General features: G+C 49.8%; 1 protein-coding gene across 1 annotated transcript; it reads right to left on the bottom strand.

The window, feature by feature from the left end:
- Nucleotides 1-17022: 17022 nt before the first annotated feature.
- LOC119537309 (protein FAM71A-like) lies at nt 17023-19133 on the bottom strand. The gene is made up of 2 exons (XM_037839805.1): nt 17808-19133; nt 17023-17664 (listed from the first exon to the last, which is right to left on the bottom strand). Exons 1-2 carry the CDS (start codon nt 19131-19133, stop codon nt 17023-17025), a joined length of 1968 nt encoding a protein of 655 aa, XP_037695733.1.
- Between the last annotated feature and the right edge of the window lie 3163 nt (nt 19134-22296).

Below are 22296 nucleotides of genomic sequence, written 5' to 3'. Positions count from 1 at the left end.
CAGAGGGTGCCTAGCCCCACCCACCTCACACTTGTGCTTTACCTGGCTAGCCCAGGCGCCACCTGGCTCCCTCTGACCTCCGGGAATCCATTGCAAAAGAGACTGGTGGGTTCTCTCACATGTTCCCCTTCATTGACACTGTCTCTTTGGTTTTCTGGGGGCAAGGAATGGGCAGGGTCCTTTCAGGAGCGTCCTCTGATGACGTGGGATACCAGGGTGCCCCAGGCTCAGGAAGTCTCAGCAGTCTCTACTGTGAAGGTTGCCAGCTTCAGCCTCAGAAGCCGTCTTCCATGTTCCCATTTCCACCTTGCCCCTTGGGCTACCACCACCCTGGCTGACTCAGTCCTTTGTTACCAGGAGGAAAGGCCCCAGTATCCTTTCAGGTGGTCACTTCAGGTCTCTCCTTGAAGATTTTTCTGGGCAGAGCCAGCCAGAGAGTGAGAGGGAGCACATTGCAGAAGGATTTGGGGATGCAGTATTGGGGGAATATCAGAGAAGTTGGAAAGAGATGGAAAAGAAGGGCAAGAAGAAAGATGAGTGGGAATTAGTTGGATTTCCTTTCATTCCAAAATTGCTGTCACACCATGGAGAAAACATTTTACCCACACTTTTTCTTCCTAATAGGATTATTCCAAAAAAATATTTCAAGCAAGAGAAATGCTGTTTTCTTTTAAATCTTTATTTAAAGTACATGAAGATCAGAATTTTCTTTGCCAGGTTAGGTAACCCTTGTATCTTTATCTCCACCCTCCCCCCCCCCCCACTCCCCATTATTTCCTTCTGGAGGCAGAGAATGCAGGCCTCTTCTATTACCAGCAGGATCTCCAACCACAGCATGATTCTGCATTACAGAACTAGGGAATTGGTCTAGGTGTTGGAACGCCTTCTCTTCATGGCCTTCAGCTGACCCACAGGTGGCCATACCAGCTCTTCTCCTGAAGAATACAGATTTGTCTACTGCTGCTTCTCCACCTCCCTCCTTGCCATCTTGCACATCTCTCAGCATCATGGTGCAGGGGAGGGCACCAGGACTGGAAGTTAGAAGACCTCACTCTACTTGCCAGAGCTGCTGTGACAAAATCCATGCACTGGTTGGCTTAAACAGCAGGAGTTTGTTGGCTAATGGTTTTGGAGGCTAGAAATCCAAAATCAAGGTAACAGCAAGGCCATGCTTTCTCCAAAGTCTGCAGGATCCTGGTGGTTTCCTGCTGGCAGTCCATAACTCAGTCTTGACCTCTGTTTCAGGGCCATCTGTCTCTTTCTGTCTCCCACTCCTGTATCCAAATTTTCTCTGCTTAAAGGACTACAGTCATGTTGGATTGAGGCCCATCTGATGCAATTGGGCCCTATCCAAATACAATCTTCAAAGATCCTATTTACAAATGGGTCCCCACCTACAGTTCTGGGGGTTAGGACTCGAACATGGCTCTGTGGTAGACACATTTCAATCTATCCTCCTTACCAGGTGATCTAAGTGGGTTGGTGGTGGGGGCAGGGTGTGGATGGCATAAAGGAAAAGCTTATGGACAAAATAGATCTCTCATGGTTCCTGTCTCCCTGGCTGACATCTGGGGAGAAGAAAGGCTGCATCATGCCTTCCCCCTCTTTGTCTTGAAAGCATAGATGTGAGAAATGGAAGGGTCTTTGGAAAGTAAAGAACTCCTCTCTTTTCTGTGTGCATGGATGCCAGTGAGGGTCCTGCTTTCATACATCCAGGGACAGGGAGATGTCTCCCTCCCTCCCTCCGTGGATGGCTCATTTCGTGGCTGGGCAGCCCAGGGTGTTAGAAAGTCCCTTCCAACACTGAGTAGGATCCTTCCCATCTATCATCCCCAGTTGGCCCTGGTCCTCCTGCTCTGGTCCTCCAGGGGAGGGAGCATTCCCCCCACGGGGCCCAGAGCCTTCTGAGTCAGGGACAGTGTTCAGCCCAGCTGACTGCTCCCAGGAAGGGGCCTGGGCACCCCAGCTGGGACATGCCTCCCATTCCCATTGGACTGCCTCTCTTGGCAGTGTGTGGCCAGCGCCCTGTGTCCGGTGGCCAGAAGGAACGTCTGCCCTCCCTTCTTGCAGCACATCCAGCTGTGGTGCCTGTCTGCAAATGTTCAAGATGCTCTGACCAGAATGGGTGATGCTGGCTGGCCCATGTTTGGTCTTATCTTCGAGAAAAGGACTGGCTCTCAGGAAAAGCATGCCCATCTCCCTGCCCCTCCCTCCCCTCCCTGCCCCTCTCTGTTTCTGGCAAAACACAGGAGATGATGACTGGGGCCAATAGGAACCATATACAGGACTAGTATTTGGAGAGGGTAAAAAAGTTCATTTCTGTCTGTGTTTCCCACTGTTACGAGGGGGGCTCAGAGGAGGGGCAAAAGGGGGGTACTTCTTAGATGCCAAAGACTCTACATGCATCATTATCCTTTAAGCTCCAAGACCACCCTACATGGGCAAGTCTCATCTCTTTTTTAACCACAGGAAACTGTGAGGTCAAATTGCCAGCTCAGAGTCACAGAGCTGCCAACTGCAGGAGCCGGGATTTGAATCCAGCTTTGGTGTGCTTCAGAACCTCCTCTTTCTGTTCCATCTTGGGATGTTACCTGCCTGTGCAGGCCCTGTAAACTGTCTTGTTTAAGGGTTGAGGGACAATGATCAGGTTTAACAAATGGGGGGCTGTGATTACAACAAGAGCGAGTAGCTCCGTCCTGGTGTCAGGAAGCTCAGCCGGCAGACAGCACAGGGAGTCACTGCAGGTTTGCCACTACTGTGTCATCTTCAGGAGACAGCAAATGAGGGGGTTGGAATAAATGACCCCCCAGAGCCAATTTTTCCAGCTGTGGGTTCCTAGGGATGAAAGCCTTTCGGTTGAGGTAGGAGGAGCCCCAGAGCAGGCAGCCTTGTGGCTCCTTCATTTTTTAATGCCGAGAAAATAGCGAGATGGAGGAAAAGAGGCCAGTTGCCCCAGTGTCCCTCATGGTCTGCAGTCCCTCCTGCCTTCTAAGAGAGCTACTCCATGCTGGGGGAGGAGGTGTAGAGGTGAGACTTTGCAAAGGGCACAGCAGAAGTGGAGTCCAGCTCCCTGTTTGTCTGGGACATTGCCAGCCCATGTTTTGCAGAGACTGAGAGGAGGAGAGCAAACAATGGGATTTTCAGATGGTCTGCGTGCTTTCTCCTTTGTTTTCCCTCTGAGGGAGAGGCAGCCGCCACAGGTCCTCTAAATCTTGGCCTGCAGGAGCCAGGCCTGAGAAGTTGGAGGGGGCGATGGCTTATGTGAGATGAGGAGACTGAAGCCGTGTTAAGCTGAGCTGGGGAGCAGTTGAGCTGTGCCCTTCTCGCAGGAGCTCTGGCTTCTCTGGAGAGAATGTGAGCTGACTTTTCTGGATCCCCTTGCTTCTATTGCAATGGACTTTTTAACAAGAACCCTCATTACTTTGGTGACTCTTAAGCTAGAAGGGCCTGATTAATTGCACCAAGCCTCAGCTGCTGCAGGAGTCCTCTGGGCCACACCCCAGACCAGCAGTCATCCAGGCACTCCTTCAACACCTGCAGGGACAGGGAACTCACTACCCTTCCAGGCAGCCCATTTAGTCTTTGCACAGCTCCTTCCTGGGAAATCATCTCCTAGGAACTTCCATTCATCATTCTAGGGTCTTCTGGGCTCTGGGGGCTCCCCATCCCCTGTCTTGCTTCAGGGCACCTCTGTCAATAATGCTTGTCCTCTGACCTGACATGCATTTTACCTGGCACGCCATTACACTCCTGAGGGACTGCTGCCTGGTGCTCTGAATCACTGCCTCTAATAGTCATCTCTTCTCAGCTGGACTGCGAGCTGCCTTCAGCAGAGACCAGATAGATTTTCTCTATTGTTTATAGCTCCCATCTTCACTTTAGAGTGCTGAGCATATGGCAAGGACTTAATCACTGCATGGGGAAGGAAGGGAGAGAGGAAAGAAGGGAGGAAGGAAAGAAGGAAGGAAGGAGGGGAGGAGGGAGGAAGGAAGGAGGGAAGGAAGGAGGGAGGAAGGAGGAAAGAAAAGAGGTAGGAAAGAATACCCCACATCTTATTTTGTCCACTGGAAAGGAGATCTGCACACTGCATAGGGTCCTCACAACAATCAGTTGTTTCCCTTGAGAGGCACCCTGATGTAGAGAAAAGCTCCAGGCTCTGGCCTCAAAACCTGGGTGCTAGTTCTAGCCAAACAACCTCAGACAAGCCACTTCTTTGAGCCCCACTTCCCTCTGTATCAAAGGAGCATATTAATCACTCACCTTTTAAAGGGTTGTTGTGAGGATAAAATCAGACCAAGGGACCGCATGCCCGGGCACGTTCCATGCCCTGGATTTCCTAAGGGATGGGGGGCAATTCTCCAGTCTAAATATGGGGAACCCTCATGACAATGCTGCTACTATATGATTGGTTTCTACTGTGTTCTAACCAAGGAGAAGATTCTTTATATACATTGTCTCACTATATAGTTTATGAAGTGGACCATTTACAAACGAGGATACAGAGATTCAGAAAGGTTAAGTGAAAAACTAGGATTGGAACCCAGATGTCTATGCCTCCAAATCCACACACCCCTTTGGCATCCAGCTTCTTTCCATTCATTAAAGGTGAATTAGGGCCAGGACAGTGGGGAGAAGGGGTCATGGTGGGCTGGGTGTTAGACTCTAAGACTCTGAAAGAGACTCGAAACCCCGTGACTTTATCATTCTCCCATCTAAGAGGGCAAAGCAAATACTCAGGGCTCGTTCTTTCCCTGGGTTGCTTTTTAAAGTCTTTTCCTCACCCTAAGTGTCTCATTTGTAGCTGGATTCCAGTCTGCTGGCCAGGCTTTACTTCTTCTCTTCTATGTCTAGAAATCAGGCAGAACAAGGCAAGGAAGATGTGGCTTTGAGGCAGTCGGTCATTCGCCGGACTTGATTGAGCATTTACCGTGTGCCAGGAGCTGTACTAAGCCCCGTGGGTCTGAAAAAAACACGGGCTCTGATCTCCAGGAGCTTAGAGATTGGTGAGGAAGACAGGATTCAAGGCAGATGGAAGCTCCTTATGCTTATGGATGGGCGGGGAGGGGAGGGAAGGACGGTGGCATGGAGCGTGTATGTGTGTGTGCGTGTGTGTGTGTGTGTGTGTGTGTGAGTGTGTGTTGAGACAGAGGACCAAGGCTCTACCAAGGGGCTAATGGGGGGGGGCAGTAGAGGAGTTTGGGGGGGACTTTGGGGGGGGGCGACACACCTGGATCCCTTTCTGGATTTCTCTGCCCTAGCAGCCCCCTCAGGCCTCGTGCTCAGTTTAAGTCAAATAACTTCGGTCCCCAGTTGCCTCCTCCTGCCACGTTCCAACTCAATCATTCTTTGAAATTTGGAGCTGTAGCTAAAACGCCTTTGCCCTGTAACAGGATTTTCACAGTCTCCACAGCAGCGGCTAACGCGGCTCATCACCTGCTGTTGTAATCTGCACCGCTAAGCCCACGGCTCGAGGCAGAGAGCTTAACTCGCCTTGCCGATGCGAGCTCGCTGTTCCTGGCAGCGCAGCCACCTTGCGGGAAGAGTTGCTAATCCTCTCCCCCCAGCTCCACGCACAAAGACGTTTCAGAGGAAATACAAATGGCAGAGGAAGGCATGGCCCTTCCAGGAGGGGCCGTGAGGACCAAGTTTCCTTAGACTTCCTGGGCCACAGGAATCGTGCCCTGGGGTCTGAGAGTCAAACTACCCTTTGCACCTTCTCTCCAAGCCAGTGGGCGAGTGAGCCAAGATGGCCTGATTTCTCCTAAGATTTTGCCTCATGGATGGACCAGGCCTCATCTGTCTACACTGGGAGAGTTGGATCCATTAAGGAGGGAGGTGGCATGCAAGCGTGTGCAAATACCCGTTGTACTAATTTCCTAGGCTACCGTCACAGAGAGCCACTGGGTGGCTTAAAGCAACAGAAATGGATTGTCTCCCAGTTCCGGAGGCTGGAAGTCTGAAAGGAAGGTGTTGGCAGGGCCGTGCTCCCTGTGGGGGCTCCAGGGGAGACCGCTTCCTTGCCTCTTCCAGCTTCTGGTGGCTGCCGGTATCTTCAGTGTTCCTTGGCTTGTAGCTGTGTCACTCCAATCTCTGTCTCCTTCTTCCATCTCCATATGCCTTCTCCCCTTCATGTGTGCCTGTCTCCTCTGCATCTCCAAACCTCCTCCTCTCCTTACAGGGCATCAGTTATGGGATACAGGGCCCACCCTAATATAGTATGACCTCTTTTTTCACTTGATTCCATCTGCAAAGACCCTATTTCCAAATAAGGTCACACTCACAGGTACCAGGGGTTTTGACTTCAGCACAGCTCTTTCTGGGGCACAATTCAACACACTCCACCCCTTATGTCTGATGAAGCAGGTAATCATTTGCCTTCTACCTTCATCTTAACACTGTATGCTTCTGAGGACCAGATACCAGCATCTAGAAGAGTGACACACAGTAGGAGCTCACTAAATGCTCGCTGAGTGAGCAAGGGCTGGCACTTTCGGCTCAACTTAAACTCAGCTTAAACAGTTTTGGCTATGTGCTTAAACTGTTATTTCCAATTTCTTGATGGGGAAAATGAAGCTAAGATAACATGGGTAATAACAGAAAGGCAACCTAGGAATACGGAAGAGTTGTAAACTCTCTGGAGATAGGGGCCATGTATTCATACAAGCATTCCTTCAAAAAATATTTACCAAACCTAACATGTTAGGCATTCTTTCTAGATGTTGGGAATATGGCTGCAAAGCATACACAAAAACATTCCTGCCTCTGTTCTAGCACAATGTACTGGACCAAGACTGGACAATATGCTGATTTTTGGCTTAACCTAAGAAATAACTTTCTGACAACTAGAGCTGCCCAACAATGTAATATGCTCTCATGTGAGGTAGTGAGCTCCCCATCACTGGAAGACTTCAAGCAGGGCTACATGGGCATATGCCGGGGATAGAAAGGGGGGTATAGCAGATGCTCTGGATGCTCTACCCATAGCCCCCTTTCATATCTCTGCAGTGCGCACCTGCCAGCGCCTGCATTTCTTTTCCTGAAGCCTCTCTCTGGTTCCCAGACCGATTTTGCTGCCCACTCAGCAGGCTGGAAATGCCAGGGAAATAACACTCCCTGGGAGCCACTGTCAACCGCCTCAACCACTGAGCGGAGCTGGTGCATAAACACCCCAGGCCCGTACCCCTTGGACAGGGTAACTCCGAGGCAGGTGTTTACCTATCTCCCCAAGTTCACCAACAGAATTGATCTCCACATGCCCACAGTGGAAATCACTCGGTAATGAATCCTTTGTTGGCTGATTTCCCTTCCCTTTCTCTCTTCCCACGCTCTTTCTGACATTTCATGATACCACCCTCCAAATGCAGTACTTGCTCTAAAATCCTTGTCTCAGTGTCTGCCTCCAGGGGAACCCAAATGAAAACAAGGGGATTCCTGCTCTGTGTGGTAGCTTGGACCCCGGAGGATTCCCACTTCCCGTTTCTAACACTTGGTAACTACCTAACTCTGACTCAGCTTCCAAAGTGGCATCAGATTCAGTGCAGAGCTTCTTGGCTCAATCTTGGGGATTAGCTCCAGGACATTTTCCACTCATGCAAGACAGCAGAGGATGCCCAACCTGCATCCCCTACAATGCTAGAAAGTGCCCTGAAAGCTGTTGTTTCTTCTCTGCCCCATCAGAGCACAGTGCTGGTTTGGGGGCCTCCTTGAGCTGGGGCTTGGTCCCAAAATCCATGAGCCAGGGGCTGAAGAAGGCCTAACCTGATGGGCTTTTCTATCTCACCTGGCCAGAGAAAGACTAGGGCAAAGGACTGGGCAAGCAGTGAGCAGGGTTCATCGCCTGTCACCCCACAGGCTCAAGACACCACAGGCCACAGGCATGAGATGGTTAAAACATATGTTAGTGGTGGTGATGGTGGTGGGATTTCAGGTCCCAGATTGCTCAGTAGGGTGTGGAGGGCATTGATGTGCCACCCAGGCCCCACCCCTACCAGTGAAGGGTTTGTTGGCCTAGCTGCGGGGAAAGCAGTTGGCAGACAGACTTCAGCAATCCGCCCCTTCAGAGATAGCTTCAGCTGCAGAGAACCTCCTGCCTACAGTTCTACCCCTTCTGGGGCAGCCACATCCAATGCCTGATGCAGGTGTAGGAAGGCCTGGCCACCTCGGCTGGATTTGGGACAGTTCTGAAGGGCCGTTCCAGGCTGCAGAGCTCCTTGTGGGGTTGGCCAAGGCTGTCGTTGGGCTGCAAAACAGCTGGCTTCCTCCCTCTGCTCACTCTTGCTTCCCATCCTTCCTTTCCCCAGTGGTGGACTCCACAGACCCTCCTTAATAAACATCCTGCAGGTTAAACTCCATCTCAGATTCTGGTTCCCAAGGAACCCACCCTGTGACAGTAGGATATCATCATCACCTGCTTAGCTAAGCCCTAAAATCAGTCTGCTAAATCCCATATCTTCCCAAATTGTCATCTCTGCAGCAGGCCCTACCTACCTTCACAAGTGTGTCTCAGTCCAGGTCCATCTGCTTCCCCCCATGGGTCTTCATCTCGGCCCTTCAAGAAAGGGACACATGTGGATGGGCTGGCGGGAGTGGGTACCTTCCCTGCAGGCCCTGCCCTGCCCCCAACACACAGGCCACCCTCCCGTGTTGTATGGTGATGCTCCGGGCACTCCATAACCAGGCAAACCCAGTCAGAGGGGCTTTCCACGCTGCCCCTGACAAAATGAAACAGCCACGGGCTTCAAAGCAGCATCTATGGATCGGAGGCGCATTCCAGCAGCTGGGACTGCGACAGGAGCTCGCTTTATTAGATCCCATTATAAATGGATGATTTGCCATCTCCGAAGATAAATGGGAAACTTAATGCAGAGGTATCCTGTCCAGGGAAACTGGAGAGTTATGGATGTTAGCTTTGTAGCTTTATGAAAGCACTTTCTTATGGAAACTGAAATGACCAAGATTAGATTGAATTAGTATGTACTGGTATGAGCTTTTTCTCCCCCTACTCATCTTGATTTTTTTTTTTTTTTTTTTTTTAAGAAGGGAAAAGATTTGCCTCCTGCCTGAGTATTTCATAAAAATGCAAATCCCAAGTTTGGGTTTGGTAATTAGCAGGGTTGCCTCCAGGTGCTAAAGAGGCAGCCACCCAGCTGGGACTGTGTGTGGAGGTGGGGAAGGAGACACCCTCTACCAGCTCCGCTCCTGGGTGGTGTCTGCTTCTTCTACCTGTTTCCTTCCCACCTGGGAGTGCCAGGTGCCATGGGAGGTCAGGCACTCTCACATGTCCCTACAGAGTATGGATAGATTTGAGACCCTCCTGGAGCAACTGGGCTCCTGGCTACCATCCTTGAGGGACTCTACTCTCCGCTACAGCGTTCCCTGAGCTGAAGTTTAGACCCAGCCCTGCTGGGAGGCGAGGCTCTCTGCCAGCAAACAGGTCCATTTGATAAACATCTGAGCACAGTGCTAGGTGCTAGAGACACAAAGATGATTTTGCTGAGGCCCCTGCCCTTAACAAGGTCAGTCTTACTAAGGAGAGAAATGCAGACACATAATTTTCAAACCAGAGCAGTGCAATAGAAACTTCTGTTGTGATGGAAATGTTTTACAGCTCTGCTGTCCAATATGGTAGCCACTAGCCAATGTGGTCCCATGGAAATAACTTGAGAACAAGGATCTGGATTCCAGGGTTGGTCTTGAGCCAACTGTTCTGGGATCTCGGGCAAATCACTTTTGGGATTTGAGCCTTGGTTTTATCTTCTGCAGTATGGGGTTATAAAAACCGGCTGTATCTCTAGAGAATATTAGATCCAAGAGACTTTATGTTCATCTGGCCTGACCTCCTCACTCCATGGAAAAGAATGCTGAGGGCCATTACCTGTCTGGTCTCCTGGCAGGGGAGGGCTGTGCAACCACAGCAGGTTGCTGCTAGGAGTGCTGTGAAGATCAAATGACAGAAGAGAAAGCAAGGGAAAGTCGAAACCATATACATTAAGACCCTGAGCCTTCTGGCTAGTGAAACCACCCATACAAGCCACAGCAGGTGTCCAGGACCAATCTTGAGGTTGGGTCCACATTTGAAGCTTGGAGGGCTAAAGTAGAAGAGATCTCCTTTGTGCCCATTCACCCACTAGGCAAACAACAATGTGGCAAATGAATTCTAATAGTCAGACTGTAGGAGGAGGAGTGCAAAATGGTATGTGTACTGGGGGGTGAGATTTGGGTGCCCTAGGTCCTCATTAGTGAAATGCGGTGTCCTAGGAGGGCTTCTGGAGCTGCCTTTGGGCCAAGGCACTTTAGGAGATGGAAAGGGGGAGCTCCAAAATGAAATAAAAGTGGAGGATTCCTGGGAATGGACTCAGCCCCCAGGAAGGATGTCAGCAAAGAAATGGAATTTGAATGAAGCAGTGAGTGCTGGGTTAAGCCAGGAGCATTTAGTCTCAGGTGGAGTCATTTAAATTTTAAAACACAGGTTAAATAATTTCCTTTCTAGCTGATAATCCCTGTGCCTATCCCAGGTCCCAGGGTATTCCCCGGGCACCACCAGTGGTCGAGCACTGTGGCATGGAAGGATGTGGAATGGACTAAGGCCTGGGGGCTGCTTTGCCCACAGGCCCTGCTTGGGCACCCACCAGGTCCACTGGGGTCTCAGGGCTCTGCCCAAGTCCTAGGACCCCCAGGGCTGCCTCCGTTTCAGGCCGCGTCCAGTTAGGCTGGGTTGGTGGGAGCCACATCTCCTGTAGCAGAAGTGTATATGTATATATCTATTTAAACTCTTAATTGTGGCTTCCTTACTTCGGGCCTGAGGCAGGTAAGATATTGCCTTGGAGGGAGAGGAAGGAGTGAGGCAGAGTAAAAGAGAAAGTGAGAGAGGATGAGTGAATGTAGGAGAGAGGGAGGGAGGGAGAGAGAATGAGGAGTGAGAGAGAGAGTGAGCCACAGAGAGAGTGAATGAGAGACTGTGAGTGAAAGTGGCGGGATGTGACCGTGGAGAAGGAGGCAAGCCCAGGGTCACACAGGCCTTTCTCAATCAAGCTAAAGGCTTTGGCTCTAATTCCCATTTCCACTGAGCAATCTGAATGTGAAAGCTATTTGGGTGGCAAAGTCTAGGAAAACACCAGTCAGGCCGCGGCATATAGGAAAGCAGGGATTCCAGAAAGTGGTGGGACACTGGGACACTGGTAGGACAGGAGGTGGCGATGCTGGCAAAGCTGGCTCAGCCAAGGCCCAGGGCGCACAGAGGGGAAAAGCTAAAAGGCTGTGGAGGAGGAGCCCTGAAGCTGGCACAGGAGACCCTCAGGTGACAAATAAGAGGGCACCCAGGGACTGGGGCCCAGGGGGATGGTCTGACCAGCATCAGACAGAAGAAGCCAGACTTGGGCCTTAGGCTGTGCCAAGCAAATCTGTGATTTACATCCCTGTATGTTGCTGGAGCTTCCAAGGGTCCTGGTGAGACTCCAAGAAGCAGGCAAAGTGTGTGCAATACTGGCATGCCACTTACCTGGGAGAAAGGCTGCTTGACCAGGAGCAAGTTGGCAGGGCTGGGGCCACGGGCTGTTTCTATGGATTGGGGAGAGAGGGAAGGTGGGGAGGAGAATGGGAGGGGACTTCCTGTAGCCTGAATAGACCAGGGTCTGCCCCCTCCCCAGGGGTGGGCTCCTCTGGCTGGATCTGTGGTCTGAGGCCACAGGATCAGCCTGCTTTCTGCTCCTGGAAAGTGTGACTGGCATAGCCCTTGGTTTTGCCCCTCTGGCGAGGACACTGAAGAAACCCCAAGCCTTCACTGTAGCTGGCATAACAACTTAGTTAACAGAGGGGCCTCTTACTGAGTGCACTTTGCCATTATGCCAGATGCTGTAGGTGCTCGGTTTAGTTCTGCCATACTTGTTATTCATAGCGCTAAGGGAAGCGCCAGTTAGCCCTACTTGCTTGCCTGAAGTGAGCTCTGTGACCTTCTCCCATGATCCCATATCCTCCCATCTTTTAAGAATGGACAAGCCAGTTCAGGGACTTCAGTTCTCCACTTGGTGCTGACCCATGTGTGTGACCTTGGTCAAGTCACTTATGCTCCCTGAATCTGTTTTCTCCTCTGCCAATTGATGAGGTTGCTCAAATCAGAGCTTCCCAATGGGTGTGCTGCAGCACACTGGTGAGCCGGAAATAGGTAACCTGTGTATTGTCGAGTCACTCAGCCCTGGAAATGCCTAGTGGGGGGTGGAGTTGAGACAGCCCCTGTCTGGGTCTTCTCCAGATGGGAGGAGCCTGTGCTGTTTGCTGACTGTGCAGAATAAATATTACCATTTTCTCTGTGTATCGTGATACAAAAAAAAGTTGGGAAGTTCTTGAAATCATCCCTGAAGTTTTCCCTGGGGTAATATTGCCAGTATTCTGGACTCATCTTCTGGCTTCAAAACTCACCTCTTCCACGAAGCCTGCCCCTACAACATCATTCAGTGATGTTTCTTGGTCATGGTCTTCCCAGCATTTATGAGTTGTTTTAGCATGAAATTAATTAATCTGTGCTCCTTAACATGTGGTTTGTAAGCTGTTTCCTATAACAACAACTACAACTACCTACAGTTGCCATTTACAGAGCCCGCAGTTGCCTTTCCCGTTACTCGGACAATGGCGCGGGGAGGTCTACGTGCACTGTGGTGTGTGGACTCCTGGGAAACCTGCACTTAGGTGGCTTCAAACAATTGCCCACGGTCACCCAGATAATAGGAAGCAGAGTCAGGGTTTGGATGTGAGTATGCCTGATGTGCCATAGCCCATCTGCTTAACCAGTTAGGTATCTAGTCTTCTGTGTCTCTCCTTTTGCAGTTAGATTGTGGATGTCCCAGGAAGAGGCACCCCCTCCCTCCCCATTTGTATCTGTCTCTCCTATTCACCACCACATCTCCAGGGCCCAGAATACTGCCTGGCATGCCATAGGGTCTTAGTAAATATTTCATGAATGAATGTTGGAGAACTTGTCCAAGACTATAAGCCAGTGTTTGGATGGAAAGGGTGAGTTTGCCCTGGAGGTCGAGGGCGGGCCTTCCGCCTCGATGCTCTGGAAGAGTTTTGCCACCCGAGGTCCCAAAGAGGGTGGAGCACATTCCCAGGGAATTGGGGAGAGCCTGGCTGCCACCCCACTGTTCTGAAGGGGTTGAGAGTGTGCCCCGTAGATGGAAGGGAATCTGGGAGCTGCCCTGAGGTTTGAGGAGGGTGGGGCCGAGAAGGTGGTCTTCCCAATGTGTGGGTATGTTGGAGCACTCACCCAAGCATTTGGAGAGGAAACAGCTGCCAAAAAGGCCCTTAGGAAGGGTTAGGCTCCCACTCTTTCAAGCCCCAAGGATGCAATGTTGTTCTGTTAATGACTCTCAGACTTTGAAATCTAATGGAGTTTGTCCTGCAGGTTTTAGGAACTGTTTTGGTCCTGTTAACCCTGTTTTCCTTACTCTTTGTCCTTATGGCAATAGGAATGTTTATCCTATGAATGTCCCTCCTTTGTATATTGGAAGCATATAACTTGTTCTAAGTCCACAGATCCAAAGCTAAAGGAAAAGTATGCCTTAGGACTGACCACACCTATATTTGATTTTGATGGGATCTTGTACTTAACTTTTGTTACTGAAATGATTTAAGTTTCTGTGGTATTGTGGGATGAATGTATTTTGTATTTGGAAAGAATATGGTTTTCTGGGGTCCAGGGGCTGGAATATGCCAGTTTAAATGTATTATGTCCCCCAGAAAAAGCCATATTCTTTGATGCAATCTTGTGGGGCAGACATAATAGTGGGGATTAAGTTGGAATGTTTGGATTAGGTTGTTTGCATGGAGATGCGCCCCACCCAACTGTAGATGATAACTGATGGGATATTTCCATGGAGGTGTGGCCCCACCCATTGAGGGTGGGCCTTGATCAGTGGAGCCATATAAACGTGCTGACTCAGAGATGGAAGTCAGTGCAGCTGTGAGTGACGTTTTGAAGAGGAACAAGCTTGCTAGAGAGGAACATCTTGGGAGAAAGCCATTTTGAAACCAGAACTTTGGAGGAGACGCCAGCCACGTGCCTTCCCAGCTAACAGAAGTTTTCCAGACGCCATTGGCCATCCTCCAGTGAAGGTACCTGATTACTGATGTGTTACCCTGGACACTTTATGGCCTTAAGACTGTAACTGTGTAGCCAAATAACCCCCCTTTTTATAAAAGCCAATCTATCTCTGGTGTTTTGCATTCCACAGCATTAGCAAACTAAAACAGATTTTGGTACCAGGGGTGGGGTTTCACTGAACTCTCCTTTAATTGGGCAAAGAATATCTTTTGTGTGGCCAAGTGGCATGTAAATGTTTGTATTGCCTTTTCTTCTTCCAGAGTAATGTTTACCTAAAGTTGCCTCTGTGGAAATCAGAAGATCAAAGGAATGCAATGTGATCTTTTTGTAATTTCCCCACCTTTTGAGTCAAGGGGAAAACTGGCCAAGAGTAAACCTTTAATTCTGTCTCCCGCAAGACCCCCTATCTTCTCCGAAGCTTTGGGTTAATGATTCTAAGGTTGTTTTTCTACCAGCACCAATTCACATCTACCCTTTGGCATGTTCCCTCCTTTCTTAATAACTTGTCTCACTCTGATAATTCTCCAGCTTGGGAGCAGGGGCCTCGTCAGAGGGGATGCTGTGTGCATATGGGTTTCAAGCCAACTCCCCTTCTCAACAGTTCCCCTCCACCCCCATGCCCACCATTCCTTCCACCAGCAGGAGAGCCTCCCCCCATTTCCCTTGAATTACTCTGTGGCTTTCCCCAAAAGCTGCTTTAGGAATTAACTGAATGTCCAAGCAACAGTCATGTTATGTCCTAACCCAGTATCTTCTCCTTAACATCACACTTAAGGATTTGCTGGAACCTCAAAAGATAAGTCCTGAAGATTTGGTGTGGAGAAACCGTTCTAAGCCTGGCTTTCGGAAGTTTAATTAGTGGCTGTGGGAGGACTGGGCTCTGTCAGGAGTACTACCTGGTGGCGAATAAGGAGTGGATCTGCAGTGTGAGTCGCACCACCAGAGCCTGGAGACGGAAACCTGGGAGCCAGACTCAGATTTAGGGTGGTCTGGAGCTCTTTAGATAAGGCAGCCAAGGACATTGAGCTCACTCAAGTTCAAAACCCAAGAGCAGTGGCCCACTAACAGAAGTCTCCTCATCTCCACTCTTCTGCCTCCGCTCCATCCAGTAACTACCTGGCATTTTGGTGTTCATCTATGGAGATTTCTGGATCATGGTGGGGAGAATGCAGATGTCTTGGGTTCCTGTGGTGCCCCGGTCTCCTTAGATTGCTCTCTTGGCCTACCCCCACGCCTCAGGTAGGGCTTGACATGAAGAGGTGGGCTGGTGGCTCACTCTCTGCCAAGATCCCACTGTGTGACTCAAGCAGGTTACCTTCGCTGAGCCTCAGTGTCAATTATGAAAAGGGGCTATCATAGTCTACCAAAGTTTCTAGTGATAATTTACCTAAAATGTTTGTCATTTACAATTTTTGATAGCTTAGATTTTTTTTCCCTTAGCTTTTTCTCTTGCGTCACTCTTGTGCATACATAAAAGTGAAAACCTAGGGAAAGGATATGTCTGAGATAATAGGAACATTTCAGAGATGTTAAAAATGTGAAAAAAAAAAATACATCAACAACTCGTACCCCTCAGTTTGCTTAAGAAATGGAACAATTCCATCCTCTTGAAGTCCTTGTGCCCCACTTCCCGCCTTTCTTTCCTAGGGAGAACCACGGTCCTGAATTTCGTGTTTACCATTCCCTTGTTTCCTGGCCTACACTTTTGCCAAATAGGTGCCCTGTTTAGACGGTTTATTGTTTGATCTTGTTTTTGAACTGTTCTATGAGTGAAATTATCATGTATTCTGTGGATTGCTTTTTAAAAAGTCAACATTCTGGGATTCATCTATGCTAAATGTGTGTGTGCTATTCATTTTTCTCTGTTCTATAATATCTCCCTATTGAATTCCCAGTGTTGGAAATCTGGGCTGTTCCACTGTTTTGCTATCACACAATAAGCGTTCTTGCAGATGTCTCCTAGAACACATGTGACAGTTTCTCCAGGATAGGTACTTGGGAGTGGAATTGCTCATCTTCCCTGTTTTTACTGCAACAAATGCTGTTGTACCCCTCTGTTCTAGTTTGCTAATGCTGCAGAATGCAAAACACCAGAGATGGATAGGCTTTTATAAAACGGGGGTTTATTTCACTACACAATTACAGTCTTAAGGCCACAAAGCGTCCAAGGTAACACATCAGCAATCGGGTACCCTCACCGGAGGATGGCCAATGGCCTCCGGAAAACCTCTGTTAGCTAGGAAGGCAGCTGGCATCTGCTCCAAAGCTCCGGCCTCAAAACGGCTTTCTCCCAGGACGTTCCTCTCTAGCAAGCTTGCTCCTCTTCAAAACATCACTCCCAGCTGCACTCTCTTTTCTCCCCCCAAGTTAGCTCATTTATATAGCTCCACTGATCAAGGCCCACCCCAAATGGGTGGGGCCACGCCTCCATGGGAACATCTCATCAGAATCATCTCCCACAGCTGGGTGGGGCACATTCCAAGCAAATCCAACCAGCACCAAAAGTTCTGCCCCACACAAGACTACAAAGATAATGGCATTTGGGGGACACAATACACTCAAACTGGCACACCCTCTCTTCCCTGAATATCCAAGGGAGTTTTCATAACAAGGCTACTGTTGCTTTGTTATGGACCTTCAGGAGGAACAAAAGGTTGTAAAAGGGAGTGGGAAATTAGTGGTGGTAGAGCTTCCCAGCCTAGGATCTGACTCAGCCACAGCCCTGAGGAGCCAAAACCAGAAAGGGGTTGGCAAGAGGGAGCCCTCCCGAGTGCTCCGTACAGCTCTGCCGAGCCTGGGTGAGGGGGGTCCCCTGCCTGGTCATTGCTGCGGCACAGCTGCCATCACAGTCCAGTGTGGGGTCGCTACTGGGGTGCAGCAGATACGGAAATTCAAACAGCACAGCAGGCCATTCTGCGGCAATGTGTTTATTTGAACAGCATTGGGGAAGGCCGGGAGCCGTCCCTGTGGGGATACTCCCCTGGGCCCCGGTCCTCTGTGGCGCTTCTGGCTCTGGCTATTTCCCGGGCTTCAGAGATCACGGACTCCACAGTCTCAGCTGTCATGACACCGATGGTGACCGCTTGGTCACACTCTGCTGTCTCCAGGGTGACCGCCACGCTGCTCCCCTCCACCGTCTCAGACACGGCCACCTCCGTACCACGGGGCAAGGCTGCTGTTTTTTCCCTAAGTTTGGCTTTCACATTTTTCAAGAAGGAGCTTATCCTGCTGTGCCTGGAGTTCATAGAGCCCAAACTCCCTGGTGAGAGGCTCCTCCCTGATTTGGGAGATGTTTTAGATTCCTTTGTGCTGGGTGTGTGGTTGCTAATTTTCTGAGTGGCAGCACGCCTGCTGTCCCCTGGGCTCCCAAGGCTTTTTTCCTTCTTGTCCACTTCCGTGGATCTGCGGTTGGCCAAGGAACGGCCCAGTGATGTTTGGCCCACCTCGGGTGCCTTAGTCTTCTGACTTGCACCTGTCTTGGGTGGGCGGGAACTCTTCCTCCAGAGGGCGCTGTCCTTATCCCTTTGTTTCCGCATATTCCCTCTTGGCTTCTGGGCTTCTGCATTCATCTAGGAGACCCGCTGGCCTGCCTCCCGTCCAGCCTTGTGGCCTTCCCTCACCAGGGTGGTGCAGGAGGTCCCGCTGCCGAGCCGCAAGCTGTTGTTGCCACAGTCTTGCTGGCAGATGTTGTTTGTACAGTCCCCACACCCACGCTGCTCTCTGGAGAGATGGTGGTGGAAACCGCTGTACTGTGTGTATGCCCCTTGGTGCCCCAGGCAGGAGGCTCCACGCAGCTGGTGGCCAGTTGGGCCCGGAGCGTGATGTCGGGAAGGGGGAGCTTGGGGCTGGTGCATGCGATGCCCGCAGTCACCAATGAGCTGCGGTGGTGCACGTCACTCACCTCTCCCCTTCTGCTGATCTGAATAAAGTCCCTCTTCAAGCTCAGGACATTTTTCGACATGTCATACTCCCCCGTCCACAGCTGGCACTGCACCTTCCCCACGGTGGTGTTGAACATGGTTGCAGCATGTGCCACGGTAAACTTAGCTCTCTTAGAGGGAACGCTGGCGATACACGCAATGGCCTTGATGCTTCTGTTTCCTCCTGGTCCCTTGGCAGCTGCTCCTGCTATTGCCACATTGATGGACTCAAAATTTGCAGACGTAGACTCTGTCGCGCCCATGAAGCCTGCTGCGGTGCCCTTTCCTGCCGCCCCTGCTAGTGCCCCAGACGCGGCCCCTTTGGCAGGCTGTGCAGGTTTGGGGGTGGACACGTCCGGTGTGCTAGTGGGTTTCTGGGAGGCATATTTGATCCCCTGTCCCCCGGAAAAAGCAGCAGAGGAGGCCTCAGACACCTCCGACAACACGTGGAGGCTCCTGATGCTGACTTGGTCCCGGTCACCCATTCCAAGGAAATCCCTACTTGCTGTGCTTGTTCTGTCAACTTCCTTAAACACGGGCGTGCATCTCACGTCCTCAGCTGGAACGGCGTGGGTATTGCTGTTACCTTCCACTGGGGGTCGCAGGAGATAAATTAGTTGTTCCCAGTAACTAAAGAGGTCTTCCCGGCCATCTAGAGGGGGACACAGCTGCAGGTAGTAAGAAGGGCCAGTGACAAACTTCAGGTGCAGCTGCTGTTTCTCCCGATTAAGGACAGAGATCCTCACAAACTTCAGGGGCAGGAGCCTGGTGAGCTCTAAAGCCGTGCTACAACTGCGGCCTCTCCCCTTGGTGCCCCGGGCAGGAGGCTCCACGCAGCTGGTGGCCGGTCGGGCCAGGAGCATGATGTCGGGAAGGGGGAGCATGGGGCTGGTGCATGCGCTGCCCACAGTCACCGATGACATGCGGTGGTGCATGTCACCCACCTCTCCCCTTCTGCTGATCTGAATAAAGTCGCTCTCCAAGATCAGGACATTTTTCAACATGTCATACTCCCCCTTCCGCAGCTGGCGCTGCAGCTTCCCCACGGTGGTGTTGAACATGCCCCTGGCAGAGCCGCTCTGCGCCATGTAATGGGGTAGATGACACTCCCTGCTCATGGCAAGCAGCTGTGTTGCAACAGCAGCACTGGCCAGGTGGGTCGCTGGGTCTTGATCTTGATGACAGTTGAGGGAGCAGCTGCGCCCAGGTCACAGGCGGCAGCTCCCAGCAGGTCTCTGGACCCTGACCTGCCCCACAGGCCTCCTGTATGTCTCAGGCCTCCCAGAGGCAAGGGTGGGGGTGGGAGCAAAGAGTGTGGCTGGGGGCAGGGGAAGGGGAGGTGGGAGCACAGAGTACTGCTGGGGTGCGGGGGAAGGGGAGAGGGAGCAAAGAGTATTGCTGGGGGTGCAGGGGGTCAGGAGAAGCTGTAGGGAATGAGGAAATCAGACCAAATCTGTCAGGTTGTAGCACTGTAAGGTGGGATCCAGAGAGTGCTTTACTGCAGTCCTGGCGAGGAGGAGTAACCACTCAGTCTTCACCCCTGCGCAGCCATATTTATCCCCTGTGGCACTTTGTGAGCTGTCCCTGTGTCACAAACCCCTTTGTCCTCATCTCCCCAGCCCTCAGGGCAGGACCACTGTCCTCCCCCTTTCCCCAAACACCCCACTGCCCCCACAAGGACAGGCTCACCCTGCCAGGGATCCATGTGGGTTGGTGCCAAAATAAAATGGGAAAATTTTGTGCAGGGGTTTCTGTTTGCTTTTTTTTTTGTCCTCTCAAATGCAAAAGATTCAGCCACAAAACAAAGGCTGTAGGAATGCAAGATGATGGGACAAATTTGAACCATTTGAGCTCATGGTTTAATTGTATTGAATACCCTAGAATTGGCAGGTTTGGCCCTTAGCCCATCCTTCCATAAAATCTCTAATAATGAAACCATTAAAAGTTGCTTCTCCTAGGCACCATGCTATCTGTTTTTTTCACGATTATCATAAAAACCCATTGAATTTGATATGTAGCAGTTTAGAACAGGGCTCTAGAGTCTGCTAGGCCTGCATTCAAATACTGCCTCCACCACCAATGAGTTCTGCACCTGTAGGAAATCAGTACACCTGTTTCTTTACCTGTGAAGTTGGGAGAGTAACAATAGAATCAAACTCACTGGGAGGAGCAGAGGTGGCCACCTGGAAAATTTAAGTCCAGAGTCAGCCCAGCACTGAGGAGAGAGCCTGTCTGAACGGGTTGTCCTGGGTTTTGCATAACATATGCACACATAGAGTTAATTATGTGACTCTCCATAATACATCGAGTTGGTTTTCTTGAAGGCTGTTGAACTGGTCTCCTTTGAAAGCCTTTGGATGGCCAAGTGAAAGCAGTGCTCTGCTCTTCCCTTCTAGTAGTACCCTTACACAAACAACCTGTGTGCTGGGGACTAGTAATTCCCTCTTCAGGTCTCAATTTTTGTTTCAGTGAAACGGGGGGAAGTGGACAGCACTGGAAGTGTATGCTTAAATTCCAATCACCTACCAAAGGCCTCTTGTACTAACTTCCCGCCATGCAGTGGCAGCTTGGAAGCCATTTATATCCGTGGGGAGCATGTGCCAATTTACCTCCTGCCCTGTGGTCATTCCCACAGTGCTAGCCACAGAATAAATGATTTCCAGTTACTTGAAAGTTCTGAGGTGGACCCCTGCTCCCAATTCTTAACTTCTATCAATTTGAAGTGGAACCTAAAATTCCACCTTACAGAGTCATACCTCAAGGATAAACACTCTCTCTCCTTCAAAATACACACCTCAGTTCATCAATAGATGAAAGAATAAACAAAATGTGGAATATCCATACAATGGACTATTCTTCATCCATAAAGAGGAATGAAGTGTTGACACACACTACAATGTGCATGAACCTTGAAACCATTAGGCCAAGGGAAAGGCAGCCACAAAGACCACGTATCGTATGATTCAATTTATATGAAATATGCAGAATCGGCAAATCTGTGAAGACAGACAAAAGACCACTGGTTGTCAGGGGCTGCAGGGAGTGGGGAGAAGGGAGTGGCTGCTAATGCGTATGGAGTCTCCATGTGGGGTCATGAAAGTGTTCTGGAACTAGGTGATGGTTGCACAACATTGTGAGTGTATTTAAGGCATTTGATTGTACACTTTAAAATGGTTTCAATGATTAATACTACATGTATTTGCCACACACACACCCACCCAGACACACACAGAACACACACCTGCTTGGCAATATTATGGTTGAAAAACATGGGTCTCAAGCAAGTTACTTAACTCCCCATTTCATCTGTAAGATGGGGAGAGCCACCGCTGCCGTGAGGAGCCAGTGAGATATTCCATGTCAAGGGCAATAAGCCATGACTCAATAAACGTTAGCTGTTGTTAGCATTAATCACCAGCACTCCTTTAAACCTCAGGGTGAATTTGTGCCTGAGAGTGGGTTTTTTTTAATTACTACCCTTTAATCTTTTTTTCAAGAGTTTTATTTCTATACTATACAATCCATCCTAAGTGTACAATCAACAGCTCTTGGTATAATCCCATAGTTGTGCACTCACCACCACAATCAATATGCAAACATTCTCATTTCTTACCCACAAAATCCCATACCCTTTATGCCCCCCCCCATTATTGACATTTAGCTTTGGTATAGTGCCTTTGTTACAATTAATGAAAGAGTATTACCATGTTACTGTAACTACAGATCTTAGTTTGCATTAATTGTATTTTTTCCCATATACCACCCTATTAACACCTTGTAATAGTGATGTACGTTTGTCCTAGTTCATGTAAGAACTTATATTTGTACAATTAACCACAGTCATTATCCACTCTAGGGTTTGCTGTGTTAGACAGTCCCAGGTTTTATCTTCTAGCTTTCCTTGTGGTGAAATAAAGGACTCAAGCTGTCCCCTTTCAACCATACTCACACTCAGCATTGTTCATTACACTTACAGTATTAATTCTGTATTAATACTACCATCACACAGGATTGTGCTACCCATTTCCAGATATTTATTATCAGCCTTATTAAACTTTCTGTACTCCTTAAGCATATGCCCAATCTGTACCGTCTTTCTATCTCCTGATAACCTGTGCTTTGGAATTTAACAAGAGTTTGCTCGTTATAATTCGTGTGTATTAGTAAGTCATTAACATGTTTGTTCTTTTGTTTCTGGCTTACTTCCTGAAAGGAGTGCTTTTTTAAAATTCAGTTTTATTGAATGGGGTGTTTGGAGGTACGGGAAGGACAGTGGTCCTG

This window comes from Choloepus didactylus, chromosome 6 (genome assembly GCF_015220235.1).
Source record: "Choloepus didactylus isolate mChoDid1 chromosome 6, mChoDid1.pri, whole genome shotgun sequence".
Lineage (NCBI taxonomy): Eukaryota > Metazoa > Chordata > Mammalia > Pilosa > Megalonychidae > Choloepus > Choloepus didactylus.
This window is presented reverse-complemented; position numbering and strand designations above follow the sequence as displayed.

Coding starts and splice junctions, on each gene's coding strand:
- LOC119537309 (XM_037839805.1), bottom strand. CDS start 19,133: ATGAGCAGGGAGTGTCATCTACCCCATTACATGGCGCAGAGCGGCTCT. Junction 17,665..17,807: donor CCATCTCTCCAGAGAGCAGC/GTGGGTGTGGGG, acceptor CGGGTCTCCTAG/ATGAATGCAGAAGCCCAGAA.